Source organism: Lepidochelys kempii, chromosome 4 (genome assembly GCF_965140265.1).
Source record: "Lepidochelys kempii isolate rLepKem1 chromosome 4, rLepKem1.hap2, whole genome shotgun sequence".
NCBI lineage: Eukaryota > Metazoa > Chordata > Testudines > Cheloniidae > Lepidochelys > Lepidochelys kempii.
In genome coordinates this window covers 12,738,525-12,759,106 of record NC_133259.1, presented here as the reverse complement: position 1 = coordinate 12,759,106, position 20,582 = coordinate 12,738,525, and the positions used below count along the sequence as shown (strand labels likewise).

The 20,582-nt window shown below is 44.5% G+C and overlaps 1 protein-coding gene across 5 annotated transcripts; it reads left to right on the top strand.

Moving 5' to 3' along the window:
- Positions 1–855: 855 nt before the first annotated feature.
- LOC140910141 (protein FAM47E-like) lies at positions 856–19,871 on the top strand. Of its 5 annotated transcripts, none has more exons than XM_073340410.1 (9): positions 856–1,056; positions 1,230–1,348; positions 6,781–7,159; positions 8,604–8,761; positions 10,227–10,380; positions 10,974–11,180; positions 12,462–12,614; positions 14,224–14,301; positions 15,127–19,871. In XM_073340410.1, coding segments are annotated over exons 2-9 (1,263 nt in total). In that variant the 5' UTR covers positions 856–1,056; positions 1,230–1,346; the 3' UTR covers positions 15,259–19,871. The 5 variants fall into 5 exon arrangements, with proteins under 5 accessions (XP_073196511.1, XP_073196509.1, XP_073196513.1 ...); XM_073340408.1 differs by having other exon boundaries at positions 10,224–10,380; XM_073340412.1 differs by having other exon boundaries at positions 1,230–1,357; positions 10,224–10,380.
- The last annotated feature ends 711 nt before the right edge of the window (positions 19,872–20,582 follow it).

Below are 20,582 nucleotides of genomic sequence, written 5' to 3'. Positions count from 1 at the left end.
CCTTGAGCTGTTTGTCTCCAAGGGCTGATGCCGTTATATATTGGTACTATATTACCATTGGGGATGCAGCAGTAGCATGCAGGTAAGTGACAGCATGGGAAGCAGCTATATGCAGTGGCACACAAATGCAAAATCCCCCCTGCGTACGTGTGCAAAACATCTGGCAACACCTTTCATCTGTGTGTTTGTAGTATGCACAGCATTGGATTCCAAAGCTCTGCTGTATACATGTGCACAACAGCTATAGAACACCTTTAATCTGTGTATTTGTAATATGCACATAATTATTTTTAATTATTATAGGTCAGATGATTGTCTAATTTCTATATACAAGGGGAGTTGCAGTGGTCAGGAACTAGCTGGATGTGGCCTACTGCCAACTTAATACTCCCTTTGGTCTTGATTCTGACACATTTGCTCACAACATCAGTCCTTACTTACACAAGTAGTTCCATTTAAGTCCATGAGTCAGTGATTGCATTTTCCCTTTAAGTCCTGACCAGATCAGAAATTGTTTGTTTTATTCTTTAAATGAACATTCCCCCACTTGTGCAGAGCAACACTGAAGACAATTTAGCATAATCGTGTGAAGAAAAACATCACTGAAGGAGAACATTATTTCATTTTATAAACATTAGGGACAAATGTCTAGTCAAGTTTTTAATGATAGCGCTTCATGCATGCAAACTCTACTGGTGTGGTGAAATCAAATTTAGCTTTTAATTCTTAAATTGCATTTCACAACAAACTGTTCAAGAATTCTGAGTGTGTGCCAGAGAGAGAGTGAGAGGACTTGTGAGTCTATGGGATTTGGTTTCCACAACAACCAGCTCCAAACATGCCAGCAGTATGCAGGATACACTAGGAGTTTATCACTTGAGCCTGCCTGTCCTGAAGCAACACTGTAAGAGTTTGTATTTTTAAAAACGTAGCTACACACTTATTTGCTCTGTCACAGAATGGGGAGCATTTTATAAATCCAGTCCATGCATCAGTGACCGAGCTAGATGCCACCTTGCATGTGAGAGTTTTACCCTGAGTTGTGCAACACGTAAGGTATGTATTTTGATTTTTGCAGTTTCAGCTCACAATCAGATTGCAAATACCATGGTATCCTAACTAATTATTGTAATATACCTCTGGAATTAAACTGTCTGATGCTCAGAGTAAATTGCATGTTTCCTGGAATCTTTTTTTAAAATTTAGATTATATGCAATCTGTTTGATAGATCATCTGGGCTTTGGCAGACCAGGATCATGCTGTAGAGCTGGTAGTATCTGCTGGAAATAAGAATCCTACTCATTCATGCAGGAAGTCCTCCTGAAGTCAATGACTAGGACTTTCCATGTAAGTAAGGTGAGCAGCATTTGGGCCACTGCTACCCATGGATAGTTTTGAACTATTTAAAAATTAGAAGAAAAGATCATTCAGGGGCCATAGAAGAGATAAGTGGTGGTAATTCCGAATCAGTGAACATTTTAAGTTCAAGGCACTGGAAGTTTTCAGTGTGACTTTAGTCACATTTCCTCCTTTTCTGAATGTAGCAAAACTAAGATGTGGTGGGCAAACTAAGTGATGGGCAAGTATATCTAGATGCAGGATTTAGTTGTTGGTTACTGATTATAATGTTTGGTCCTGTAAGTCTCTCAAAGTATTTATAGGGCCTCCATAGCATTTGAGCACCTTACAATCTTTAATGCTTTTGTCCTCACAACAGCCTGTGAGGTAGGGCAGTGCCATTATCCCCATGGAAGGCCAAGTGACTTGCCTAAGGCCACACCCACAGTCTGTGGTATAGCAGGGAATTGGTCCCAGGTTAACCCCCTAACCACCAGACCATCTTTCATCTCAGTGACATTCCGTACTAAAGCCCTTTAAATGGTGACGCAGGAAAAAGAAGATGTCTGTCTTTTTTTTTTAAAGCGGCATCTGTTTTTAAGAATACAATTCTCTTTCTCTCTGTATCCACACATACGGCTCAGCTTGGAAACCCAGTTCTGCACATTTCATTTAAAACAAAAATAAAATGAAAACCGTAGGGTTAGTATTGTAATTCCATAGTAGGGTGACCAGATGTCCCAATTTTATAGGGACAGTCCTGCTTTTTGGGTCTTTTTCTTATATAGGCTCCTATTCCATCTCCCCACCCCCCCAAGTCCCGATTTTTCACATTTCCTGTCTGGTCACCCTATTCCATAGTGTTCAGCAAGTCAGAAAGTTTGCAATATAATTAGACATCGATTTATGATCAAAACAAAATTGAGTACTGGGTTGAACAGGGAAAATGAATCTGCCAGTGCAAATGTGTAGTATAATTATACACAATTCTTTAGCTTGTTTGGTTTTATCAGTCTAACAATACTGTTAGTCCAGTCAATTCCATGTCTGAATTTGCTGAATAAAATTTAACTTTACTATCCAGCCAAATTCAGCTTTTACTTTCTCTCTCTGCACTAATAGGATTTTACATGGTGCATGTATTCTGGGTATTTTAGGAGCTAGATAATGTAATATATTCTATCCTTAATGCTCCCCGTCTATTAAGCCTCAGATTCTCTTAGAATAATTTTTTGTACTGTGTTCACTAGACAAGTTACACAGTGATTTGAAGAGGTGCACTTGTACACAGTTCTTCAACCAAATGAACATAGGACTTCCCCTTTCCACAGTTTCAAACAGAGTGGTATTCCTATAAAAAGATATGCCAGTGTAACTTTGGCACAAGGGCTCATTATGCTCACTATATGAAGCAGGATTAGATTTCAGTTGGCACTTCCCTGTCATTAATCCTTTGGTATGTGCTTGCTGTGATTACGTTACATTGCACGCAGCGCCATTATCTGTTTCGAAATTCACTTTTTGTTTCGCACATAACAAAATGATGTCTAAAACCTTGCTTTGTAAGTGTATTAAGAGACTGAACAAAGAATAGTTTCTGCATCGTCTTCAGAGTCTTGTCCTCCACCTGTATGTTATGCATGTACAGTATTTCACTTTTGCATTTCTCTAATTTATCCAAGTACCACTCATTTACAAACTGGCTTTTATTGTGTGGATACTATTCCCCTCTCATGCTGGACACCTTGATCTTGTGTTATGATGGCCTCCACAATTATTCCAAACAAATCTGGTCTCTGCTGTTGGCAGTGTTGCCAACTCTCCTGATTTTAGTGTGAGTGTCACACTGCTTGGTATTTCTTAAATCCCCAGCTCTTAGAGTCATGTGACTGCCTTAAAGCCTCAGCTTTCATTACAAAACATCTCGTGTTTATAGCCCTCCCAGTTGCAGAGAAAAGCTTAAAAACTTGATCCCAATGGTTCAAAAAACAAAAGGACCCTCAAAGTATTAATTTTAAATGTAACTTTAAGATCTAACATCTGTATATGTTTGTTTCGGAAGAGGGTGGGGTGTAAACAAGATGGTTTGTCCACCCTTGCATTTGTGCCTCCCTGTTGCACTTTCTAAGGCTGTGTCTCTACACTGCCACTTTCAGCACTAAAACTTTAGTCGTTCAGGGGTGTCAAAAAACACTCCCCCCAAGCGGCAAAAGTTTTAGCGCTGAAAAGCACCAGTATAGACAGCACTTTATTGCCGGGAGCTGCTCCCCGGGCGATAAAGCTACCACTGCTCGTTTGGGTGTTTTGGCTAGAACCTGACCTGTAATAGCATCTCGCTGGCGGCAAACCGCGTATGCTATCTCTGCTCCAGAAAACCACTCCACCACCGCATATTTCCAAAGTGAAAGTCAATTAGTTTAGGATCAAGGCAATTCACAAGAGGAAAACAGAAACCAACCCCGTAGTCCACACCCTTCAATTGGGTTTTACTTTCCTATTTCTCCCTGGGACTTGGTAAAACATAGTAAAACCCTTTCACTCCATCCCTGCTCCCTGAGATCTTAACACATAGAGGCAGCCATCCCCAGGCCTTCCTCTTGCCTTCTCCCCCACAACCACACTTTAAACCTGCCCCTAGCTCCACCAAGGGAATGGGAGATGCCCTGCCTTACTGGACCCTGTAGTTTTTATACTTTGAGGCCTTGTGACAGGAAGTTGGGGTGAAACACTGCACATACCCGTAGACTCGACCACTCGACAAGTCAGTGTTCGAGCATAGTAAGTGAGAGAACCCAAGACATTGTAACATTCAGGCTTTATTTCTTCCTCCATATGCTGCCCTCTCATCAAGAGTTCTCCAAGTTCCTAGACATTATCCTCTCTATGAGCACGCTGGCCTACTATAACACCCCCTACTGGGAAGCTATCTGTGATAATATCCATTTGTCAGCTTTGCGAGAGCAAAATTTACATATCACCCTATATACGTTCCTTGCAGAAAGTCTCTGTGTGGGCCTTACTGTCACGCCTCCTGCTCTCGCTGACAAACAGCTGTTTTTAACCATTGCCCTGCAATGGGACAGTTAACACTTCCCTAAGTGTATCTGTTGCAGGTAGTGGGATGTGCAGGCCTCACTTCCCTAAGTGCTGTCAACAGCTTTGTAGGCCGTAGGGAAGGGCATGGTCATGTATGATGTAACAATAGCAGCCAGCGAGTAAAAGAAATCCCTTGGCTCACGAACCCTCTTCTAATAGACCAAAGAGAATCTAATCAACTTGTCCCACTTTGCATAAGTGGTAACTGTACTCTGTGGAATTGATAGTATCCAGTGGGTCTCAAACTTCATTGCACCGTGACCCCCTTCTGACAACAAAAATTATTACATGACCCCAGGAGGTGAGACTGAAGCCTGAACCCACCCAAGTCCCACTGCCGTGGGTGGGGGGGCCAAAGCCTGAGGCCCACCACTCCAGGCAGGGGGGCCAAGCTGAAGCTCAAGGGCTTTAGCCCCAGGCAGGGGGCCTGTAACCTGAGTCCTGCCACCCAGGGTGGAAGCCCTTGGGCTTTGGCTTCGGCCCTGGGCAGTGGGGCTCGGGCTTCAGCAAACAATCCATTTCCTTGCAAAGGTTTGTTAGCAATGAAGAGATACACAGTAGCAGGGAGCATCTCCAGACAGGCTGGCCTGTAATAAAACAATATTACACTGGAAGTGGAGAAAGAGCAGAAGAAAGTTCCACTCTAAACCATAGGATTTATTGTATACTGGAAATATCACTGATCTGAAAATGTTCCTGATCTGGTGAACTGGTGTGATCCTCCAACTGCCCTTTCCTTTAAGCAGATTGCCATCAAATTTTTCCCCTTTCCTTCTCTAGCCTTAGGTGACTGGAATATATTTGGTCTTCTGTTTAATAACTTGGTAAAATAACTTTTGCAAACAAAAAGCAACCAACCACACTGACACCTAGCACATAAATAGTGATTTTCTGTGTCTTATAACTTAGCCAAATCTGGTAACACTTCATACCGCAGGACCATCTCCCTGCCAAATTGCAAGTTCTGTTCCAAACCATTGAGGCATTATGGGCAGAAACTGTAAAAGCACTTAAACCTCATTGAAAGTCAATGGCACTTAGATTCCCCATTTTCTAAGTCTGCTTTGAAAATGGGACTTTGGTGCTTTTGAAAAAAATTGCCCTAGAGCTATTAAAAAAAAACAACAACCACATAAATTCTAAATTGGTAAAACTACTGTTGTCCCTGATCTTGTTCTTAGAAATGACTAAATCATTTTCAGTGAAACTTAAAAAAAAATAATTTCAGTTTGAGGCACAGACCATGGGTGACTGATTTCAGCCTGAGCAGTGAAAATTTGCCAACGTCCCGGGCATTGAAGTCACATAGCAATGAGGTGTAATGACAACCTGAATAGCAGCACTGGTCAAATATTTTCCAACCAACAGTTTTCCCATTAAAAAAACATAAATGCACATTTGACAAAATCTAAAAGTGTCCTGGGAATGTATCAATTTCCACAAAGCTTTTGCTAGAATTATCACATTTCATTTTGACTTTATCGTTTTGGTTTGACGATCACTTCAATTTTGATAGTACAGTAGACCCTCAGAGTTATGAACATGATGGGAATGGAAGTTATTCGTAACTCTCAAATGTCCATAATTCTGAACAAAATGTTCTGGGGGTTCTTTCAGAAGTTTACAACTGCACATTGACTTCATGCAGCTTTGAAACTTTACTATGAATAAGAAAAATGCTGCTTTCCCTTTATTAGTTTTAGTTGTTTACATTGAGCAGAGTACTACACTGTATTTGCCTCTTTTTTTTTTTTTTGGTCTCTGCTGCTGCCTTGTATACTTCCGGTTCCAAATGAGGTGTTTGGTTGACCGGTCAGGTCGTAACTCTGGTGTTTGTAACTCTGAGGTCCTATAGTATATAATATACTATGCATTAAATAAACTGTAACATATAAACGATAATATATCAGTAGAAATGATAAAGTAGAAACAAAATGTTTCAAACTTATCTAAATCAAGGCTTTTGATAAAAATGAAATATGTCAGAATATTTCATTTTGCAAAAAATTCCCAGAATTTGACATTTTTGTCCCAATTTTGGACAAAACCAAATGTCAACATTTCCCCAGATGGCAATTATGTCATTTGGCCAGCTCTACTTTATAGGGTCAACTACCAGTTTCCCCTAGAGCAGTTCTTCTGGCCAAGCTTTTCTCTGAGGTTGAGTGATGGAAGAGGCTTTCCCCTGGACAATATGTGCCAACATGGTGGAGTTGCATAGCCCTTTGGAATTTGGATGTTTAACAGCACTGCAAATAAGAACACCAGAGAGACTCCAGTGATGTTCATGTGCTTAATTAAAAGCCCCATTACTTTCAGCACCAACCAGAACTGTTTGCTTTCAGGTACCAGGGGAAAATGCCATCTAAGTACTTTCAGGAACACAACAAACGGAAGTTCTCGGATTCCCTTAACAGCCAGCGCTGGAGATTCTTGAAAAGTGGCCTGGATGATTTCAGAAGCGGCTTCCCTCCGCCATCTGACAACATCTTCATCTGTGGCACAAAGGGGCCTGTACCGATTGTTCTGCGTAATCCCGCATCTGATGCTTCACGCATGACCCAGCAGAAGGGAAGGAGAAAGTGCACCAAAACCCAAGTCAGCCCTTCCAAGCTCAGTCCATTGCAGAAATCTAGGCGGGATCACATTGCACAGACAGAATACTGCCTGATCCAGCACCCCCTAGCACTCTACCCTCATCTGGAAGAAAGCGTCCCTCCAGAGGTAAAGGCCCTGTGATTGCTGCTGTTCTTCTTTCAGACAAGTGTCCTTCTGGCAAGTTTTAAACACAAAAATAACCCAGTTGTCAGCTGTTCCTTATATAGAAAATCTGCAGAATATATGACTCATCATGGCAAGGTGAATGATCTTAATAAGAGCGAGAGATCTGAACTGGCAACAGTTTTGAGTTTTGTTACATTATTTGCAGTCAGTGACCCTGTCCCCATTCATTTGTCAAAATGTAACATGAGAAAGCATTATTTTAAAAGGGCTGCTTTAGAAGTCAAGCACACGGAGCTGTATTTAGGCTGTATTTAGGTAGCCAAAATTAAGTTATTACCAGACATCAGATATCACTGGACATTCCATGACAGTAAGTATCTCTGCTCAAAATGAAAGAGCTAAGAGTTTGACCAAGACACCAGAGCGAGTCCTGACCTGATCCAACTCCCGTTCTTCCCCAGCTTGTCTCTTAACAGCCCCATCTTCCTCCAGCCTCTGTCCCTGCCCATTCCCTGCCTCATGCAAAGAAGCAGCAGAGAGTAGTCAGCACACAGTTCTACCTCGGGTTTGGGGCAGGGAGCTTCTGGTACAGAGCTCAGAGGGACTCTGTACAGGCAAGCTGGGGGAAGACAGTGAAGGTGAGTGGGAGAGTTAACATGGCCATTTGGAGAGGAAGGGACCAGGCAAAGGGCCAGGGTTAGTCTCGTGTTGGGAGAGGGGCATGGGAGAGAGGAGTTCATGGCAAGCATACTCCTTGTCAGGGCAGAATGTTATGGAGGAACATACTGGGGTAAGGTTAAGAAGCAGTAAGATCATCAGGAGAGTGTATTTAGTGTGTCAGGTGAACTCTTCAAAATTTGAGGGGTAAATGAGGAATCTTGGGTCTGATCAGTGAGACCCCAGGTCACAGCGTAGACTCAACTTCTGTCCTTGGGTTATGAAAAAAAGGGACTTTTGATGAGATTAAAGGCAGTAAATGCAAAACCAATGAAAGAAAAATCTTTCACCCAATGTATGAGTAGACTGTAGAAATCACTGCCACAGTATACTGTTCAGGCCAAGAGCTTAGCATGAATCAAAGAAGGACTGGACATTTATATGGATAACTATCCAGAGATACAGTAGTTAATGCTAAACAAGGTTTTGGAAGGGATGTAAAAGCTTATGCTTCAGGTATGACACCAATCTCTAACTAGTGGGGGATTGGATGAGTCCTTCATGGGGGCAGATTATCCCACATCTGCCAACTGAGGGGTTTCTTGCACCTTCCTCTGAGGCATCTGGTGTCTGGGACAGGTGAGTGTACTAAATGGACAATAGGACTGATTCCATGTGGTCATTGCTATGCTGTCCAGGGGCTCTGTTTGTAATGTGCCCCCTTACGCAGTCTCCATAGGAACTGTGCTGGTGTGAACACCATGCTCTGTTCTTGTTTGGCTCTCAGCTTTTCGAAGAGGTTGTGGGCATCCTGGATCCTGAGATGCGCTTGAATAGGGAAGGTGGATATGAGGATTGTGACCGGGAGAGCCGCGCTCCTCAGCAAGTGCTGTATCAGCTGGAGGATGGGAAAAGTAAAGAAGCGTGTCCCAGGCCATCAGCACTGTGAGTACTGGACGGGACAGTGCGTGCAGCACCAGGGCCAACTGAATCCACCTTCTGCTGCTGGGCCTGGGTTCAGTTCAGTCCAATCTCTCTCCTCTGAATGTAGCTGTATTGAAAGAGAGGAGTTGCCTGTTTCTAAGGCTGGGGGTACTCCATACTCTGTGCCAATTCACCTTCAGAGAGTCTTGCCTGTCAGAAAGCATGTTTCACAGCCATGCAGAAGAACTGGGTCAGGGAGTGACTCTGGAAACCCATGTTCCCCAGATAGGTGGAGAACAAACATGGCCGATGCATGACTTTTAAAGTGTCTATTTACACATGTGATATGGTAACGGTGCCAACTAGGGCCAGACACAGGTGAATTCTCTGCTGATGTGCACCCCACGTAACCCTGACAAAGTCAGTGGTGTTTCATGGGACAAAAGTCAGCACAGAGCTTGGCACATAGCGCAAAACAAGTTTCCCCACATTACTCTCTTCTGCAAATACATCTTAATCCTGACACATAGCCCCCAGCTATGTCAATCCTGGTACTTTCCTGTGCAGAGATGGACAGTTGTCACATATCCTTTCCATATTTGTAACCTTTGTACAGTATTTTTTACTGGTGTGTCCAAAAGGAGTTTGGGAGTCATCTAGACGCACATAATATAGCTTGAGGTGGTCAGTGTTCTGAGAAACACCTTGTGTCTTTTCCTGAAAAATATTTCTTGGGTCAACCTTTTTAACAAAATCCGATACCAAAGGGATGGTATTTTTAGTTGAAGTTGGTCCTGCTTTGAGCAGGGGATTGGACTAGATGATCTCCTGAGGTCTCTTCCAGCCCTAATATTCTATGGTTCTATGATCACAAAATACCCTTACTTGTATCCTTCAGATTATACTGGGTATAAACAGATGTCCTAGAATGCATGAGTTAGTATTGCCCGGAGGCCGATATCAGCAATGTGGTCACATTGTGCCTCGTGCTGCACAAAACCACAAGGAGACAGTCCAACTCCAGAAGAGTTCACAGTCTAAATCAAGACAAGACATTAAGTAGTGATACAACAAGCAGGTAAGGGAAGATGAAGATTACAGTGACAGAACGGGGTAGTAACAGACATATGTCATTTGCCAATTTGAAGGGTTGTTTGTTTTTAGCCAGATTACTTTTTTCCCTCACAAAAATGCAGATCTGAATGCAGGCCTGGCCTTCAAAACATGGGACTTTCTCACTAGGTGTACGATAGGTTGCTTCCCTATGTTTGTGAGACCAATTTGAACCAAGTCCTCCAGAGGTGAAAATTTAATACATGAAATCACTGTGCTATTTTACTCCCAACTGTGCAAGTCATTTGGACCATCTGTGATCCAAGTAGTTAACTCTGCAGTAGTTACTGTGTTGTGCCAGTTATTACTGGGTCTTGTTTGTGCTAATCAAAGACATTTAGATGATATTTTATGACATTAATATCTTAAGTAGCAAAGAGTCCAAAGACAAGAATCCGCAGTGCACCTACCTGTCCAAGAAAGAAGTAGCAGCAAGGGAAAAGGAGGCCAATCTGAGCTACATTCCTCCCCTGGATGAGAACGTAAGGCGAGTGACTAAGGAGTTTTGTGACTGGGTGGCTTCTTTGGTAAGTAAAAGAACCTGTAAAACCCCACACTCTCATTCCAGAAATGCAGTGATCACGATTGAGGACAATGTTCTCTAGACTTGGGAACCTAAATAGGACTTTGGATGCTTAGCTTCAGGCACCCAAGTCTGGAAATGTTCGTCCTAATGTACAGGAACATTTGGGGCATAACTGAGCTCAACCAGCTGGAAAGCAAGCAAACAACAAATGGCTTATTCTGGAATACTGTCATGTCAATTTGTTTACTCAGAGCATTTTCCTGCAGAGGGGGACGTAGTGTACTTGTCTGATTTCATATAGCTGCGCCATTCTGTAGTCACATCCATTTATTTGATCAACATTAGTTCACCAATTCGTGTATGGTTATTAAATCAACTTTAAATGTGCCTACAGATTACTATGAAGGGCACATTTTAAACATGTAAAAATCAATAGAATCAGCAGAAATCAGTTGTGGCTCGAGAGATATACCTTGGCTATCCTAAGGAAGATGAGGTCTGGGGATATAAGTGCTGGGCTAACCAAACCAGAATGACAGGGAGAGAAGCCGCTTTCTCCCACTCTTACGCTGTGCACTTGGGTTATTACTGCAGGGAGGAGAAAAATACAAAGTGGATGAAGCCACCATTCTGAGCTTGTTTGACACTGGATATGAAACCAAGCTGGTGCTGTCTGTGCCCATCCATGTTGTGGAACTAAACAATGTGCCAGCAGAGCTGAGAAAGTATGTGAGTGTTTCACCTCCACTGACTGCTGTCAAGAGTCCTCTTCGTACCAGGTGCCATCCATGCCTTGCCAAGGTAAATAGGCCTGGACCTACATTTTCAGATGTTTCTAGTTATTTTAGGAGCCTTAATTTTTGGGTGCCCAGCTTGATATGTTAAAGGGGCCTGGTTTTCCAGAAGTGCTGAGTACCTGCCTTCTGAAAAACAGGTTCCTCTAAGGTGTTTGAAGCTGGGCACCAAAAATTGAGGCACTTAAAAGCGCTGTCTGTTTTGAACATTTGTGGATGCTTATTTTTGCATGGGGCAATACACTAGAAAAAGGGCAAGATGGGAACTGGGAACATCATTTAGGGCCTAACCGTACAGTCCCTTTACCAGCCAAACTGCCACTGATTCTCAGAAGTTTTGCTTGTATAAAGTACCTGATCCATGCCCGCTGATGTTAATTGAAAGACTGTAGTTGAACTCAGTAAGCTTTGGATCAGGTCCAGAATTGCAGGCTCCCAGCCAATGGGCCAAATTCAGCAGTGGTGTGAGATGGTATATTTAGACCTTCTGAAACCTATGCTGGGGTAACTTGCAGACTGAGGACTGGGGAGCAAGTTCAAGTAAAAAGTACAGGATGACCACCTTTTAACTTACAAATTCTAACCCCTCCTGTTCATGGCTTTTCTTGCTACACGCTTTCATCTTAATCACCTAAAACTTGGGCAAAACGTTATCTACTAGCCACAGACCACTTGTGTCAAACCTGAAGAGGAAGTGACATTTCTGACAATTTTAGGGGAGAGGGCAAAGTTGGGCTAGATCTAGGCTTATAACAGAAAGCAAATCACAAATGGAGCTATGGAGAGACTACTGCTTCTCCAAAATTGTAGCTAGTTTTGCTTTAGAGACCATGAGGGAAAGACATTCACTAGGTCAGTGACTCCAGAGCTGTGATTCTCTGAGACATCCCTGATCATCCACAAAATTAACAAGTCTGAGATGAGAACCACATGGTGGTTGCCTGCCTGGGATGAAGGGAGGGGTTCTGTGAGTGGATTGCTGTCTTGTGTGGATCCTTGCCTGATGCTGTTGCAATACAAAGAAAAATCAATGAGAGCTGGTAATTATTAGAGATAACCAATGAAACATTCACACTTCTAGCAGGGCTAGGACTTATACTTGCTGTAGATACCAATGGAGACATAATCAGCTGTACTGAATCCATCTCACATTCAATGAGTGCCGGATCCCATCCGTTCATGAGGTCTGACATTCCATCCAGACAAAAGCAGTGGTTCACATACACGTGGTAGGAGGAGAGGCAAACACAAACATGACTAGAGAGTATTACCAATTATCTTTTTACAGGATCCATCCCAACCAAAATGGGAGAAGATCAGGTATGGAGCCTGGTACCTTGAACCAAAAACATGGAGAAAACAGAGAGCAAACGAACCTTTAGAGGATCCAAACACAGCAGTTGATGCCTTTCAGAATTTAAGGAACCAGTTTGGTGAAAAGGTACTGCAAGCACCCCTGGAATCTCTGTGGTATAGTTCTCAACCAAGTTAATGGACTTACATTGTTACTGGAATACGCCTGCACATCATATATTGTCTGACACACTCACAGTTGTGGTCCAGACATGGCAGTTAATTTAGCCCACACTAAATGGTGGCACAGCAGTGCCTGTATGTGGGCTGAGATTGTAAAAGACAGGTACACACAAACCAGCATTTATTCTGAAGGATTTTGTTTTAATTCAAGTGATTCTTTAATGCGGGTGAGAGTGATTTGCTTGAATAAATAAGCAGATTAACCAGATCCTTTCCAATGTGGGAAAAATTCATTTCCTGGGAGGGATCAGGCATGTGACATGTCAGCTCAGAAAGCATTGGGTTTTGGCTGCAATAGCCACCCATATAAACAAGGGCTCAAATTCATCATGGATGTAAACAGACAACTCCCCCCTTACCTACCTTAGGGAATGTGATGAGTCATAAAAAATGCTATGATGAAGTGCTACACAGAAGGTCGAGCATTATTATCAGACTGACGGTGAACAGCAGAGGGACTCATTCTGTGATCACGGCTTTTACGTTTTGTTCTAGCAAACAAGTGTCCAAGTGGTGCTAACCTCCCCCAGACTCCCTAGATTTATGTTTAAGGAACAGTAAAGATAGCCCTGGCCCACTAGAGGGCAGTGCTTCTGAAGTTAAAGTCAAGAGTTTAGCAATTGCTCACTTTGAAAGAGGGGATCAGATTTTTAAAACAATGATTGTCATTCAATCTTGGTTTGTTGAATTACAATGAATAAGTAGCAGTCTCAGTGTTTTCTACTTTAAAGCTGTCAGACAGCATCAGATTCTAGGATCCTTCGTAAAGATGCAAAGGGCTTCTTTTGACTCACTCTGATATCAGACCAGATAGGTTCTGTTAGCTCCAAACCAGGAGTACAAGAAGGTTTGAATGTCTCTGAGAATGAAGGTTAGAGACAGAGGAATCCTGCAAGGAAAAATTGATGGAGACAACCAAGGTCAAGAGAATGCTTAGGCGGAGAATAAGATTTGGGTTTGTTAGTTCTGTTTAAGATAACAATAAAGGCAAAGCCCAGGGAGGTAATTTTGAAACAGATCCTGTATTAGGAGCAGGATGGGAGGTCTGCTTCATCTGAAAACTTTACAAAATCTGTTGATCCTTGATTTGATAAGGCATTTCTTGAAAAACAAGGTACAGTTCAACCGCAACTTATTGGGCTCGATAGTGTTCACTTACATAGTAAGGAAGAATAATTTCCTCCTCTGCAAGAATTCCTGGGTGAGTTCTATGGCCTGTGTTATACAGGAGGTCAAGCTAGGTGACCGTAAATTTGATTCTGATCTATTTTTAAAAAATCACACTTCAGGATTGTGAAGTAACCAGATCTCTATAAAAACAGCAAATCAGAAATCAGTTAAGCTAATTAAAATGCCTAATGGTTAATTGGTGTTTGTTGTAGTGATGAGAATGTCACAGAAATCCCCTTTGTGGTTGACTCAATGAGGGTGTAAATAAAAATAAGTTTCACGGGCTTATTTTAAATTTTCCCTTCATAAGATGCTGTTCAAGTCTATTTTGGAAATTCCCCTAGGAGGCAGAGCTCATGCAGCTCCATGGAACACACGCTTTTAAGGAATTCCTCGAAAGGAAGGGCTACCGGAAGCCTGAGGTGAGTCAGTGAGAGTGTAACAGCTGGTCGATATGATCACAACGGCATGGGCCGTGGTGCCCTAGGTCTGTGTGTTCAGGAATCAGCTGTAGCTCTGTTCAGGCTCCATTGTTTCTAGGCCACGTGGACAGGGATCTTTAGTCTCAGACCCATATGAGAAGCTGGTCATACAGCCATGCTATGCATGAGCAATGGGTGTAATTTATGGGCCCCATCCACACAACAAGGTGTAACATATCCGGGTACCACGCTATAATGTGGTTTGGTTCTGCTCAAGCAAGCCAGAAACAGTGCTCTTAGCTCGGGGGCCAGATTCAAAACCCTGATGCAAGTTTATGCCACTCCACATAGCCAGACTGCTAATACCAAGCCTGCATTTGTCCCCAGGGCAGTTAACACAGCTTGGATAAATCAGTTCTCCCTAAGAAAACTAAGAAAAAATACGCACTGCTTAGGGAAATAGCTTAAACCCTGCTGTTAATAGCTGTGTTGGAACAGTGCTGCTGCCATTTGGACAGGATTTTTATAAGGTGTAAGCATAAGGGAAGCTTGCACTTCTGTTGTTACCTGTATGATAACTGTGAGTATACAGAAAAATTCATTATTGTGGGCTATCAGGCACCATTCCATCAGGTCTAAACTGCTTTCATTAAAAAAAAAAATCTATATGTAAACACAAATCACACTGGTTTCTTGATCCCCTGCAATTTCTTTAAAATATTTTTATATTAAACAATCAGCCATTTAAGTGCATTGCTGGTAATTGTGTGTGTGTGTATATATATATATGTGTGTGTGTGAGTATGTATGTATGTTTTGTTTTAGTTCCTTCTGCGGATGCTGGCTGCAGGGGATGCTAATGGAGCACAAGAGCGGACTTCAAAGGGCTACAAGAAAGAGTCTCTGAAGAGACCCGAGAGGATCAGAGAAGGATCTTCCTCCACAATTGTTAATTAACATAGAGTTCGGACTTTATTCACAAGAAACAGAAGAACTCGTGAAGCTTCTCCTGGAAGCTCCCGTAATAGTCATCTCGAAGATAGGTTGATTGTTTCCTTCTTTAGAAGTTGCTAGTCAAATATAGTTTAAAGAGAACTACTTGGATTAATGAATTCCAGACACATTCCAGCTGTCCTTGCTGCTCAGCCACGGTAAAAGCTGGCTGGGACACCCGGTTACATTCGAGAGATTTCAGCTCGATTCTGCTGCCCTAATTTGGTTAAGAATCATGGTCTGGTTTGTTACTTGCTAAGTACTCATTGCTGTACAGAGCAGAAGGAAGTTGAAGTTGTCCTCTCCTGTAAGGAGCTTGCAATCCAGCAACTAGATTATTTCTTTAGGTGCATAAATGTTACCAATCTAGGTACCCCCAAGAGGCATAGTGTCTCAAACCAAGTCTACGCTAGACAAGCTTTGCCTTCAGAGGAAACCCGCCCAGTGCTCTGGGCAGTGTAGCGTATACCGTTCCCCAAGTGAAATAAGTTGTACGGCAAAAACACTTTTAGGACACTGTCTACGCTATGGCTTCTACTGGTATAGAAATTCATTTTAAAAGAAAAATCACTCCCTTTAACCAATGTTGTTGTATCAGCAAGAGTTCTAGTGAAGACCGGGCCTCAGAGGCAGAATTTCTGCCTTGCTTACTGTTTGCACCAGGCATAGGTGTGGGTAATAAGGGTGCGGGGGGTGCTGCAGCACCCCCAGGTTTTGTGCCCGGCCACTGGTGCACCTCTGCCGCCTATCATCCCGGCCGCCGTCCCCTCTGCTGCTCGGGGGCTCCACTGCCAGCCCCGGGTCCCGCTCAGCCACTTGCCCCAGGTCCCGCTCAGCCACTGGCCCCATGCCCAGGGGCTCCACTGCTGGCCCCAAGGTCCCACCTGGCCACCAGCCCTGGATGCAGGGTCCCGGCCGCTGGCCCCAAGGTCCTGTCCCCCGACCCCTGGATCCCGGCCACTGGTCCCTGGGTCCTGGCCGTCAGCCTTGGGATCCTGGCCACTGGCCTCGCATGAGAGGTCCTGGCTGCCGGCCCCACGCCTGGGGCTCCACACCCGCCTCTAGCTGGGGCCTCAGCCTCTGCCGCCTTATCCCTGTCTGCGTCCCCTCTTCCCAGAGCCACAGCCCTGCTCCCGGCCCCAGCTCTATGCGGCAGTGAGGGGCATGGACAGGGGTAAGAGGGGCTCAGCACCCCGACCCCAAAAACTGTTCCGGAGCCACTGGCACCAGAAGGAGGGGGAGGTAGAAATTTGTTGCTGGCCTATATGTCTGCAGCTCCCAGTGGGGTAGTGCAGCTCTGAACTGCCTCCTGTGTTTTACAGGCACCTTAGAGGGAGGCAGAGGAGGGAAAATGAAGGAGGAAGGAATAATTTTGTGAGGGGACAAAAGCTGGAAGAGCAGTGTAACTGGCTGAAGGGAGCTCTGGGGACAGAGCTGAATGCAGAATGTGCATTACATTATAGCCCCTTAATGTGCTTTTTCCTTGCAGATTTTTACTGCCATCTGGCCTGGCCAGCCTTGGTTGATCTCTGTTGTCCACACTTAGTTCGCTGCAGTCTGGCAGCATTTTTGAGGAGCAGGGCCCTGTTCCGTTCATCTGGATGTACATTTCAGTCTTTACCGCAGATTGTCCAGCCAGCCAACCCTGCTTCCAGCTTTGGAATAAACGTAGACTTCCCTTTACTAAAAGGGTCTCTAAAAAGCTAGCAAAAATCTCTTTCTTCATCTCAAACTAGTGGGAGCAGCCCCACGCAGTTACAAATTAAAATGAGGACAACAAACTCACCTCCCTCCCAGTGTCTAGGGACAAAAATAGTTCTTGTCAATACATCCCTATGGGTCCTGACACAGAAATTATTGCAAATGGGAGATGCCCTGGAAAAGAACCATGTCTGATCTGATAGGCCAACGGCAGAGACGTCAGGAGGGGGCACCACCTACCACAGTGGTGGCAGCAGCAGCAGGAAGCCCTGCCTCACCGAAGTGGTTAGATAAAGAACAGAGATGGAATATTTTTTTAATGACAGTTATGTCTATTGCATCAGACACGATTACTCACATATCCCAGTCCTGCAAGCTACATAATGATCTAAAGTCTTTGCCAATTAACGTATCCCTCATCCGTGTTCCAAGATTCGCTAGGCAGCACCTAAGCGCTCTCCTCCTCTGACACGAACAGAGACCTAGGAGAGCCTGTGTTATAAACGGCCTCTTCCCAGCATGTTGTGCTAAGAGGAGATGAACTGTTTCCTCACTCCATCAGTAGAGCGAGCCTGCTCTGTATTACTTCCCTGGGTGAATTCTTCAGCCAGGGAAGGACCAATCTCTCAGCCGGTTTTCTGTTTGGCTGGTTTGTTTGCTTGGTTGGGGCTTTTTGCCTAAACCCAGGCCACCCCGTCTGATAACAGGTAGGGGGAATCTGAGGTCTAGTTACCCCTTCTTCAGTCTCAGGGTCCTGAATAAACAATTTGGAGGGACTCAGTCCTGCTTTCTTAAAAATGTGGCGTGAAATCCTGGTGCTACTGAAGTCAATGGAGCCAGGATTTCACCCATGGTGTTTCCTACCTCCCAGGGATGGCTTGCTCTGTTACAAATGGTTATTAGATGAGGTTTTAGCCCACAAAAGCTTATGCTCAAATAAATTTGTTGGTCTCTAAGGAGCCACAAGTCCTCCTCGTTCTTTTTGCTAAAACAGAAGAGAGGGTCTGAGCATGTAAACCTGCTAGGAAAAGCCTCCTGTTCCTCTTTGCTTTGCTTTGCTTTTCCCCCCAGACTAGATTCCTCTGTTGGTGTTACTGCGCGCCCCCAACTGCGCTCCAGTAGGGATTTGGGGACCTAGGCTCCAGTTCTGCTCCCTTGGAAATAAAAGGGAAAACTCCCATGGACTTCACAGAAGCAGTACAGGGCTTCTAGTGAGTGATGTGGAGGTAACCTCATGAGTGTGGGCTTATTGCATGTCTTCTGGGACTGTCTTGTTTATTGAAACCAAATTTGTGCCTTCTTCTAACCCCACTTTATTGGGCATAGTATTCTGGGTGGGTTTTTTACACCCTCTGAGAGCACACGCCCCGCTCTGGTTGTGTAGAACCAGCTACAGGCACAGTTATTCCTACATTTTCAAAGCACTACCCCAGCTTTTGCCCATGAGACTTCCAGTAAAGTCCACTTGAATCCCCCTGGGCAGGGGGGGACCACTCTCTGAGCCCAGGTGGGCAGAGTCAGGCTGTGCCCACCCCTCCCACCGGAAGTTAAGAGGCGGAACCAGAACTATAAAGGGCAGGTGCTGGACCTCAGTTGGGCGGCAGCTGCCGGAGGAGACAGACACCTTCTGCCCATTCCTTAGGCTGGTGACCGAAGAGGAGCCCTGCCGAGCTGAGGGCTGGCCAGAGCTGCCAGTCAACCGAGAAGTCACTGGGACTGCTGCTGGCCATCTACCTCGGAGAAACGGTCAACACCCACAGATCCAGGTACACCCCGAGGGGAGGAAGTGGCCCAGCGACAGCCAACTCCAATGCTGCCTGAAACCTGGTCGGTGTGTTGCGGCTAGGATCCCTGCTGACCCAGTGCCCTCTGCCACTGTTAGGGCCCTTGTCTGGGACCCAGTGGAACAGGGTGGGCCTGGGTCTCTCTTCTCCCCCACCCCACCCCGCCACTCCACCCCTGGGATAGCAGCCTCCCCCCTTTAGGCAAAGAGGCCTGCATTTATCGACCATCCCACCAGAGCCAGGACACCCAATTATTTGGTGCTCTGCACCTGAGCCCCTGAACCTTTACTGCTCTGCCCTGCCTGAGGGCTGGAGCACACAGACTGCTTACAGCCTGAAAGCCAGAGCCCCTTCAAACTGTGAGTCTGCTCCCCCCGGAGCCTCACACCAGACTTCGCTAATTCCCTGACCGTGGGCAGTGCTCACTGGCTTCCCACTGACACAGAGGAGGTGACCACTGCTAATCCACTACACTCTGGAAGTCTGTGGCAGAGCAGGGAATTGAACTCAAGTGTCTCAAGTCCTAGGCTAGTGCCCTAACCCCTGGACTGTCCATCCTCAGTCTCATTCAAGTGTGACTCCCAGGCACACCCAAACCTCCCACTGTCTTAAAGGCCTTACTCTGATATTTTACCACTAGGAATTTGTTGACAGTCAGAAAGGACCACAAGCCCTGCCCTGAGACAAGGAATGTTGAACTTTTGTAACCCTGACCCAACAGGTGACTGAAGTCCGGAAATAAAATTCAGTCTCTTCCCAGTACTCTTGTGTGTCACAAAGCTCCTACATGCTTAATACACTGACATTAGCAAAAGCCCAGAATCTCACAACAAGATGCTCCCACTTCCTGTGTCCACATTTTAGCCCCCAAATAAGTGGTCTGGCTTTCAGAAGTACTGCATACCCAGAAAGTCACTGATGTCAAGAGTGCTTTCTCCTTAACCATGTCAGTACACTATAGAAATATTTTATCTTGAAGGCTTTCTTCCTCCTTTGTGTTTTTATTTCTTAATTAATCTGATGAACTATCTTATTTCATAAGCTGGAAAAAATAAAATTTGACATGTATGCCATTTAATGCCAGGCTCTGATATAAATTGTCTCTAAAGGATATTTTAATCTTCTGTGGCCTCTTATTTTGTTGACCAAATGTGGGTGCTATAAAGATTGTCATCTTGTCGGTAGGGAAGGTGTTTTGGATTTGAATGGACAGCCCTGATGACAAGCACTGTTTGGGTTTCTATTTGAAGGCAATCATGCTGTACAGACCTACTATGCCAGCCACACAGTAAGATCCTGCAATTTACAACATGCAGGTGCACCTCTGTGCCATACATGAACTGCAGGATTAGGGTCTAAACTGGCTCACAGTGGCCCTTTCATACAATGTGTTGAGCACTTTGAACATTCACACTGATGTAGGATGGATCTTGATATGATAAAGCTTCATTGCATCTTTGAAATTCCTTGATAAAAGTATAAGCATCTAATCAATACATCACGATGAGTTTGCCTGTAACTATAATTAAGGCTACAATTTAGTCATGGGTATTTTTAGTAAAAGTCATGGACAGGTCATGGGCAATAAACAAAAATTCACAGTCAGTGACCTGTCCATGACTTATACTAAAAATACCCCTGACTAAACCCCATGTGGCTGTCCCTGGGGCCACTTGAGCAGCTGGCCCCAGAGCCAGCTGCTTGGGGCGGCCCTGGGATCAGCCTCACTGGCCGCTGCAGAAATCATGGAGGTCATGGAAAGTCAGGGAATCTGTGACTTCTCCGACCTCCGTGACAGACATG

What these genes read in the sequence shown, in the direction of transcription:
- LOC140910141 (XM_073340408.1), top strand. An exon ending in GCCATCCATGCCTTGCCAAG is followed by an intron (nt 11,181 to 12,461) that starts GTAAATAGGCCT and finishes ATCTTTTTACAG; the next exon opens with GATCCATCCCAACCAAAATG. An exon ending in AGGGCTACCGGAAGCCTGAG is followed by an intron (nt 14,302 to 15,126) that starts GTGAGTCAGTGA and finishes GTTTTGTTTTAG; the next exon opens with TTCCTTCTGCGGATGCTGGC.